The 10,662-nt window shown below is 43.9% G+C and overlaps 1 protein-coding gene across 1 annotated transcript in view; it reads left to right on the forward strand.

Annotated features, from left to right (window-relative positions):
* The window catches only part of tmem229b (transmembrane protein 229B), a 12,002-nt gene extending 1,670 nt beyond the window's left edge, over positions 1-10,332 (forward strand). Inside the window, exon 2 of the mRNA XM_053434794.1 lies at positions 10,222-10,332. Within this exon, the coding sequence (XP_053290769.1) occupies positions 10,222-10,332 (111 nt within the window). The remainder of the gene's footprint in view (positions 1-10,221) is intronic.
* Positions 10,333-10,662: the final 330 nt, after the last annotated feature.

The following is a 10,662-nucleotide window of genomic DNA, read 5'->3' on the forward strand; positions in this document are numbered from 1 at the left end:
TTAAAAAACAAATGTTGAATGTGTATAAAGTGTAATAGGACCACTTCTGTTACACTAACACAAGTGAATGTAGTAATGACTCAAAGGCCATGGGAAGACATGGAAGTAATCTGCAATTACAAACATTAGTAAATTATATGTAATGATTTTTAAACAGTTAATGATTTAATTGCAGAATTAAAACCAGAAAGTCAGAAACTAGGTCACTAATAAACTGAACTGCTATAAAGACGAGTGTCGTGCTAGGAGAAGAAAAAGCAGGAAATGTGAAATGTCTCTCTCTGCCTTTGTCCAAAAATTATTTAGGTTTTTATTCTTTATTTCCTGCCAGCTCATATCTGGAAACCCCTCCTTCCAAACACAGCAATCGCACTTCGAGGAAGAACAGCAAATGATCCTATTATCTCACTCACATTAACTCTGTGACCCACTCAGCGCTTTATGAGCGTCTGACGATATGAGTCAGAGATTATTTACCCAGAAGGTTCAGGAAAGGTCTGTGATACTCTGAGCTTTGTGTCTGTGACTTTTGTTTGGTTGTGGCTGTAAGTTTGAGTCATAATGTGGGTCGTCTGGCGGAGGCTCTCATGACATCTTACACGTCTTCCTCCTGACACGCACACACACAGGACACACACGAACACACCAGCAGTACATACATTAGTGCTATTAGTATCAATGCCCTGAGACGACGTGCAGACAGTCAATTTAGAAGCGAGCAGACTTTGTTCAGCACCTGCAGCAGAATTCCCCGGGACTTATAGAGCTATTAGTGGGTGTCGATTAACAGAAAATAACTCTGCATACATTTTTTATTTTCAAGAAACTCAATCGGTGGGAAGTTTTCATTTCAAGTTCCAGTCAGATGATGAAATATAATCCAGGAAGTCCAGTTTCAAACGGAAGAGATTTGACACCAAGAAACTTGTAGAAAGTATAAGATACTCCACAGTACACAAGTAAAACAAATATAGACTTCATGTAAACTAAAGTAAAAAGCATCAAGAGACACCAATTAGTTTGTTTTGATACAGTGATTGCCAGCTGAGGCCAAGTAAAACAGAGGAAATATAATTACATGTGTGTTAATGGCCATTGCGTTTACAGGGCCAGGTGGACTTTGCATTGTGTTGCCGCCAGCAGTCGTGCCAGGTTTCGGTGCACTGGGAAAGGGAAGTTGCGGTGCTGGGGTTGGCATGTAGTTTCGCCTACTGGTGAAGCAACTGGTCTTACAGATCTTACAGATGGAAAAAGCCATGTCAGATAATACAAAGAAGTTTGTTTAACAACTAGAGGAAAGTTATTATTGTGATATCGTAACTTATCTGTCATTGCGACATTGATCAGATAAAGAAGAGAATAAATACAGATACGTGTGTTGACAACCTCCTGCTGTGTTCTTCAGGTGAATGGCAAACTCTAGAAAATGTCTGGATCCAAATTTTCTGGACATTTTCTGGAGTGCATGTCTAAAAACAGCTGTTGAGCGATGAGTTCTAATATTCACCTGATACCTCCTGCATTCAGAGGAGAGGCTACCCCCCCCCCTGATTAGTTCTTCTCATGCAAGTACACGGCACGATCTTTAGAAACTCTTAATTAAAATCATGGTGTGAAGCCAAGCATTGGATCGGACAGTTCTCTGCTCTCGGTTCATCAGGTCCTGTGAAGATGGATGTGGTTTACCCTAATCAGTATTTAGTTGGGGGTTTTGTGGCTACATTAAGGCGTAGTTAAGAACACGTAATTGATATTTTTTTCCTGTATTAATTGTAATTATCTTAAACCACACCTTAGTCCTTGATTGAGCAATCCCAAAATACTAAAGAGGTGATAAACAAACCGGTAATAAGTATATATTCGCTTGTCAGGTGTTTGTGTTTTGCACGCACACATAAACTCACGTGATTTTCTAAATTGTTTAACAGCAAGAAAGAAGCCACGCTGGGAGAAATGGAAATAAAAGCTGTGATTCCTGATTTATTTTTCCATTCAGCTTATGAAAATGCTCCTTTGTCTCGTTTTTTACACGAGTAAAATACTCCACCACAAAGTCTGAGATCCTTTCCAATGTTTGTTCACAGAAAAGGTGTAAAAACAACCTTCCCTCCTGTACAACTCTCTCACCAGCTCACATCCACACCCACACACACACCTAGCACGGCTTAATAGTGGTTTTAAAAGGACGTTTAACAACAATGCTCACTCTGCAGCTTGCTCACCGAGCTGGCAGGTCAGAGCTTGTGATTGAGTCAATGAGACCATTATGTTCCCGCTGTTACTGCAGCCAGAGCCCATAACCTGCTCAACTGCAGGCCGAGGAAAAGAGCCCACGGTGCTTATGGGCCCATATGAAAGGGAGTGAAGAAACACACACACACACACAATACACACACAGACACACCCACACTTGTACTCATTCTACAAATTGCCAGTACTGGCACATGTACACAATGTACATTTGGACACAAATGAACAGGGACAGAAAAGCACACGCATCATGTTTCAGGGTTTTGTGGGTTGTGTCAAAGTGTGTAGAGCCGAGCTGGAGGCCCAGTGAGGCTGCACTGGTCATTACAGACCTGGGAAACAGTTGAGTGGATGAGAAATAGTGTGATAACTTCTGATTCCAAGTTTGACACTGGAGAGTCTGACCTGAGGGGGAAAGCCAGCTAGTTCTCTCTTTACCATCGCCATCTTAAAACTTCTCAGATTTGATTTATTATAATCGGCAGCTGTCATTAGTGTAACGTGGACTTTCTGCTGGTGGGAGAGTGGGAGGCTTTGTGGGTTTCCTGTCACCTCAAAGTTTCTCAAAGTTCTCCTGGATCAACATTATCATTATCACATTTTGTGGTCCAACATGTCACTGAGGTATCGAGAGTTTGTAGTTATGTCATCAATCTTTCTCTGTTGCCTGTAGGGTCGGAGAAGGAGACAGGGAAGGAGACTTTTTCTTAGTCAAACAAAGGACCTCAGGAAAACTGGTTTGTGCCGCAGGTAAATCAGGTATAAGTGAAATCTTGTAACTAAAATCATTTAAACTTAAAAAGCTTTAAGTTTTTGTAAATGTACTGAATATATTATCTTAAAAATCTGGAATGTTTTTCAACTTTTTTTTGGGAGAAAATAAAAACTTTTGGTAATTTGTTTGGAACCCTTTAAGTTAAAATGAACTTTAATGTACTCATCCAACACGCACACTCAAAGGACTGTTCAATGCCGACACACACACACACCCATGGCACAATGGCAGCCCCCAGGGAGGGGGAACAGTCTCAGGTAGATCAGGTGTCCCTTCCCTCTGCCTCCACTTTCATTACATCTATAATCAGGTCATAACCCCACTTGATGCCTTTATGCAGTAATGTGCTGCACTGCAGGCGAGTCCATGTGAGGAGGATTGAGTGGCAGGGTGTGGAAACCTGTCGTCACACCGGGACGCTGCAGCTCCTCTGACACCAACCTGAGCGTAGTGGAGTTGTCTCTTTGTGTGGAGAATACACATTAGGGTCCATGTAATTACAGAGGGAGTGCGGTGTATAATTTGAGTCATCACAGAGAGAGTGAATGAGCTGCGAAGGAGGGCAAGGTGTTACTATATAGAGGGAAAAGATGCGTGTGTGTGTGTGTGAGTACTGTACATGATGTCACTGTGTTCTGATTGTTTTTTTCCCCACCAGGGGGCAGTAGAATAGTTCCCACAGGACCTGGTGAGGAGTGGGGGCTTCGCTGTCAGAGTAAAGGTCACCCTCTGCTTATCTACTGTGTTTCCTTCTCTCTCTCTCTCCTCTGTTTTCCTGTCTATCTTTGCTTTTCCTCCTCTCCCCGTGTTTCCTCTGATCCTCCTCAGACTCCACTCCCTGCTCAGCCGGAGCCCCCCCCATCTCAAAGCAAGTGCAGCTATTTCCACTGCAAACACCTCCACCGCTAACCAAGTCACTGTACACATGCTGAAGGCCCACTCACGAGAGGTCAGAGGTCGACGTGTTTCTCAGGCGGGGTGGAAGGAGTGAGTCGAGCGCAGCACACGTGGGCGGGACAGATCAAAAAGGAGTGGGTTGAAGGATGCGCGGGAGAGGACTCGCTGCGTGTGGTGGGAGCGGGCGTGGGCTGTAGGTGAAGTGAAGTGTGCGTTCCCATTGTGTGTGGATGTGAAACTCTAAGCTCACATGCTGAAGAGATCGGAAAGAGGAGGAGATGTCTGGACTGTGTCTCTCTTCCATGTGGTGGAGAGAAGCTGAAAAGTGTGATTGGGCTGGAATTTATCTCTGTTCTGTTGTGGTCATTTATGAGGAGGAGGGTGTGAGTGTGGCTGTGTTTGTGTGTGTGAATCGGAGAGAGAGAGAGAGAGAGAGAGAGAGAGAGAGAGAGAGAGAGAGAGAGAGAGAGAGAGAGAGAGAGAGAAAGAAACTGAACACATGTTGACTCTGTGCTGTCAGCTGCCCGGGAATAAGTACTCAGCTTCTTTACTGTCAATGCAAGAATCTGAAAACACTCCATGACAAGTAGAAAAACTTCAAATATCAAAAGTAAAAATACTCCTTCTGCAGAACATGTCCCCTTTGACTGATATACTGCCATATTAAGATATTAATAGGGTCTTAAGTAGTTTTCTTTCTTCATATAAGTTTGTTAGTTTAGTCCAGTGGCTGCCAACACAGGGGTCAGGTCCTGCTCAGCCTCCTGTCGGGTCATGAGGAATCTGATGATGATATTTGGATAGTACAAGAAATGATAACATAAACAAATCAGCAATGCTCTGCACAAACTTGGAGGTTTTTCCAAAACTTTAAGATGTTTTCAATGAAAGTAGCTTCTCTGTTTTATTAAGATAAAACCTTTTGAGAGTTTTAGAGATGAAATCATTGTTTGCTTTCAAAAAACAAAACGTGTATCTCTATTTTTGACGAAAATACAAATGAATATGATTCCATCGATCAGAAATATAATGAACAATATGACGCTGTGTCCTGAAGATGTCGATGTTTGAAGTGAAGCAGTGAGGTGGTTGTGAAATGATTAATAGGAAAAGAAAGAATATAAAATAAAAAGTTCTGCTACAAACATTTGGAATCATTCTTTGGACTTTACTCTAATCTTTGCTTTTTCCAAAATATTGGATAAGTCACATAAACAAAGGCAACTGAGAAGTTTAGAGTAGAAATTTGTTGAAATGTCTTTGTTGGAAAAATGACCAGTTATGTCAAATATGTATCTAGTTGAGTAGAACATTTTCCTGTAGATGTATTTTGAGAGAATAACTATATCTAAATAAACTACAGTACAACGTAATTGTACTTGAGAAAATACTGTATACGTCGTTACTTTGTCTGTTTGTGTAGGCTCCGTAACACAGGGCTGAGGAGGTTTGGAGGGCAATGGCTCGAAATCAGGCGCTGGTGTGTTTGTGTCTGTGGGTGGGTGGGTGGGTGCGGGTGGATTTTTTTTTTGGGGGGGGGTTGCATCCATTCCCGGGTGGATGGTGAAAAGTGCAGCGCAGCAGAAATGCATTCCAAGGTGGGGGGAGAGCTCCACGGGTTCCACGACTATCAGGTTCTTTGGCTGGGCTGCGGGTTTGGCTCCATCGTGGCTTAATGGCAGGAAAAGAGGGGAGAGTGTATAGATGATTAGTAGTGAAGGGGCCAAACCAGAGAAAACTGTTTTAGCCCCAATCTTTTATTGTTTATAGATGAACAAAAAACGTTGCCAGAGGCATTAACAGGCGAGCGGAGGGGAGAAAAATCACAGCCTTGGACCATTAAGAACAAAAACTGATTCACCTCAGGAAGAAAAAGCTGCTTGTTATGTGATGGTCAGCGTGTCTGTGCATGCTGATACATGCATGTGTGTGTCTGTGTGTGTCTGTGTGTGTGTGTGTGTGTCGTGTAGCTGGGAGAAGCCTGCATCAGGCCCTGTAGCCAATCTGACTGCTAATGAACTTGGATCGGCGTCCGCGAGCGTTGGAGCTGAAAGGGCTCTTTCTCCGGCTCGGTCCAGCCACTCAGCTGTCACTAGCTGACCTACAGTTCTTTGATTATGTCACTGTCGCTTAGAAGGCTCTGCTTTCATCCATCATTAGGCTGCAAGTCTGGACGCCCCCAATCAAACGGCCTATTAAAACCTTTACTGATCCCTTTCAGTTTGCTCCCTGATTGCAGCTGCTGCTCTGCACCGAGAGAACAACACATATTAATCCAGCTTCATCTTTTTTCTCTCCCGGTAGGACCTCGATAAAATAATATTTTTAATTAGATATATGTTATTATGAGAAACGTATAGAAAAATAAAAGGGTTTTGCTATCTGAGTGAGGATGAGTAAACTGTAAGGCTGTAAGAAAAAGAAAGGAAAATATATATACATATAATTATCCATCCATCCATTCATCCATTCTCTATACCTTTTTTTAAATAGAACTTTACAAAAACTCAAAGAGAAGTAAATAAAATGGAGTTAACAGTGGATTCTGAGTGCATCTCTTAAAGCATCAATCAACAATATCTAAAGCTTTTAAACAGCAGACTCTTAATCTAGCAGTGATGCAGTATTTGTACACTGTCTCTGTGTTGTACTTTTACTTCAGGAGTGGATCTGATCTCTTCCTCCACCAACTGCAGCCTGTGTGTGTTCGGCCTCTTGGATCTGGAGGAATCCATTAAGCACAAGTCACCAGTGGCAACAGGCCTTTGGGAGGAGGAGGAGGAGGAGGAGGAGGAGGAGGAAGAGGAGGAGGAAGAGGAGGAGGGGTCTGGTGTCCAAGCAGAGACCAGATCTCCCTCTCTCCATCTCTCCCTCTCCCTCCTCTCCCTCTCTCCATCTCTCCCTCTCCCTCCTCTCCCTCTCTCTCTCTCTCTCTCTCTCTCTCCTCTCTCCCTCTCTCTCCCTCTCTCTCTCTCCCTCCTCCCTCTCTCTCCCTCTCTCTCTCCCTCTCTCCCTCTCCCCCTCTCTCTCTCCCTCTCTCTCTCTGCCCTCCCTCCCCTCACACGGGCTTTGCCTTTGGCTGAACGCTGGGATTCTTTCACAGCGGCTGCCGGTTGCCAAGAGAGAGTGAGCCCCAGAAAAGCTGGGCAAATGTATGTGGGTCACTGTGAGTCAGAAGGGGGCTTTTCATTCTCCTCTTCCCTCCTTTTTCTCTCCTCCTTTTTGTTCCTTTGTTCTTTTTTGGCTCTTTGGCTCGCTCCGTCCACCCCTCACAAGTGAAAAGATAACATTGATTTGCATCGGTCCCGATTATTATTCTTCGAGGCGCTAAGACAAGGCCCAATAAGATATGGAGCTGTGTGCTATTGACTTATTAACGTCTCCCCCTCTCTGTGTGTGCACATATCTCTGAACTTCTCTTTGTGTGTGTGTGTGTGTGTGTGTGTATTTGTGTGGTTGTTGGGTGTTTGTGTTCTTGACTCATGGACAAACAACACTCTGCGAAAAGGGGGGGGGGGGGGGGGGGGGGGCGGACTCCACTAAAAAGGATCTAGAGCAGATGTTTCGTTGGCCTCAGTCTCACTTCCTTTCACCAGTCTTTTCTACTTCTTCTTTCCCTTCCTCTTTCTCTCTGAAGGATGCCGAGTGATTCGTGCTGTTGATGGTGGAAGCCTGTTGGTCTGGCCGACTGCACGGACGCGGGAAAAAGCAATCCAGGCTGTTGACACTGAGGGGACGGATCAGGAGACAGCTTGGGCTGTTGGCTCTGGCTTTAGCTTATGTGTTTGTCTCTGTCTGCCATATGTGATGTTTGTCCCTCTCTCTCGTCCTCTGTGCTCTCACTGGCTCTTCACCTCTTTATTAGTTATCAACAGATGATCAGGAAACATTGAAGTAGCCAGAGTGGCCTTCAGGCTCCTGAAGTTCATCAGTGCCTTCCAACTCAGACCTTTGAAATCGCTGCCTGTGGTCACAGCTACCGAAGTTTCAGGTTCATTTTACTTTTTTTGACGCGTCATCTCTTTTAGAGGCAGTGAAAGTGAGTGTGTCCACAGCAGTCGGCCCTCTTTGTGTCTATCTCCTTCCCAAGGTCGTGAAACACTTTGACAATGGGGTATAAAGTGTAGATATCCCAGATATCCACATCAGAGCTAGCTATTATTTCATTAGATTGATATCAGGTTGTCTGACCCCGCCCTCTTTCTCCGTCGCTCGCCCTTCTGTGGCAGAGTTTCTCATTTCAGCAAAGACAATGGCCTGTCTATCCTGAGGTACTAAGTAAATGTCAGGTACTGTCTACCCTCCTCCTCATCTATTCACTGAAAGGCTCTAGGGGCTGTGGGTAGATATCCATCCAGCGAGGTCTGTATACATGTGTGCTACATGGTACAGCTCCAGTAAAGACACTGGATCGAGTTTCTAATCATTTATAGTTTACAAGAACTCACACAAGCTCAAGAGCAGACTCCTGGCATCTACGGCTACATGGAGGAGTGATGAGAGCTTTTTCTCTTTTCCAAACACATTGATTTATTTCGTGGATTTATCAGACAAACAGCTTCACTGCCACAAGTTAACTTTCACTATCGTTCTCAGTCTGGGGAGAAATCTTTTTTTTATTCCAGTCTGCACAGGAAACATCTCTGGTTAATAACAGTTCAAATAACACAAGACCACAATCATCATTTTCAGAAAAACTTTGCTTTTACTTGAATTGAAAGTGGTTCCTCATGGTGATGAAGCTCCAGGGTTATCACCTGACTGCACTTCCCCTTTATGGAGCATTTTGTATTTATATCACTTTTCTAGTCATGTCAAACATTCAAAGTGCTTTAAAGTACAAGTCATGTTCACCCATACATACACATAATACAGCACTTTTTCTTTTTAATTTTTGGGCATAAAAACTCTTTTGCATGTTGACAGGATGAGCCAGGGATCAAACCACCAACTTTTCTGGTTAGAGGATGAACCTGCCCTCCTAAACCGAAACCACCCAATTTAGTTTCTCCTTTTTCATTTGCCTTGCAACAAATCTTTACCACTCACAGGTACAGCATCTGTAAGTCTTATTTTGGTCGTCCAATGGAGCAGCATCCTACTTTCCTTTTGTAAGCTGAGAGAGAGAGAAGCTGTGTCACAACTCAGGGGCCACAACCTGCACAGCTAGGATGTTAGCTTTGTCTTTCGCATGCAATGAATCCTGGGATAGATTGGCCCGAGGAGGACCCACACATGGGCTCCATCCATCTATCTATCCATCCATTAAACTTAATGAAAATAATACTTTGTCTATACAGAAAATACACAAAAGATTTGACCTTATTCTACTTTCAGGTTCAGACTGAAGTCGCCGCAGGAAAGTGGAAAATTCTCGTCACCTTCCTCCTCCTGCAATTCCGAAAGGTCAGCTAAATGAAAGGGACGTGGCTCTAATCTAGATTGGGGGGGGTTGTGACTCCTGGAGGGACTGACGGCATGTGTTATGTTATATCATTAGGATAATAATTCCTCCGATATAAGATACCTCTGGCAGTCTCAGGCTGTTTCATACCACCCCACTCTGTGCTCTGGACATCTGGCAGACATACGCTCCAGGCTCTCGGCGAGGGGAGGATGTGGGGGCAGGGATCGATTCCATAACTCTGTGCACTGCCGACTGAAAACCTGAGGCTGAGTTTCACTGAGGGAAATATGTCTCTTTCAGGTGTGAGCATTTTTGTGCCATTTTGATTGGCGCTGATGAGCAACTTCTGAGACAGAATCTGTTTCTATTATAACTTTGTGAGAGAGAGAGAGAGAGAGAGAAACAAACTCGACAGTCACCTGATTTCCTGTCTCTCCTCTGAGCCCTCTCCTTCTCACTTCCTGCAGGGCTGGTCGACCAGATATTTCTAGAAGCCTCGTCTCAGCGATGATGGCAACAACATGTGTGCAGCAAACTTCTGTAATGCTTCAGTGTGAAGTGAACAATAGCTCATAAGTGTTGTGACTGACTTGTTTATAAAGTCCTCTGAAGCTTAATCGCTGTCAGATGCAATCGTTATCCGGGACCTGTTTACAAGAGCTAAATAAAGGGGGGAGTGGGGGGTATTGTGAAAGAGATAAGGGAGGCGGAATTACTGCACTATTTATACGATGCAATAAAAAATCATTGAGGATGTTTGGATTGCCACATCGCGCAAAAATGGAGCAATGAAAGAAAGACTTAGTTATAAGAAGCCGGATTTTCTCCAAAGTTAAAAACATAAACTGCAATACGCTATCACAACTTTTCATTATCTTAACCTCCCTCTCAGGATCCCTCGGTGGCCCCGGCAGGAAGCCCGTCCACCTCCAGTCGAGCTCCATTCATCTCCCCGTTTATTTTCTTTCCACTGCGCGTGTCCAGTGAGAAGTTTTGCCAGTGACCTAGTTTTAGTCGGGACTTGGTAGAGAGAGCTGTGCCCAGTGCTGCTCCCGATGCCAGACAGGTTCCAGAGGACAGGCCACACCAGATAATGGGAGGGTGTGGGAAGTATCCAACTACTTTACTTATTAATAAAGGAACAAATTAACATCTGTAGACTCTGTGATAGTTGTAGCGTTAGATCATTATTTCCATGATTACTTCATCAGAGGATAGATTAATAAATTTAGACAAGACACATGAGCACCACCCTTTTTTATTGTGTCTCCTGGAAGGTATTCATACTAATGAAGTAACCAAAGTGCAGCACCTCATATTTTCCAAACTTTTT

Source organism: Pleuronectes platessa, chromosome 11 (genome assembly GCF_947347685.1).
Source record: "Pleuronectes platessa chromosome 11, fPlePla1.1, whole genome shotgun sequence".
Taxonomy (NCBI): Eukaryota; Metazoa; Chordata; class Actinopteri; order Pleuronectiformes; family Pleuronectidae; genus Pleuronectes; species Pleuronectes platessa.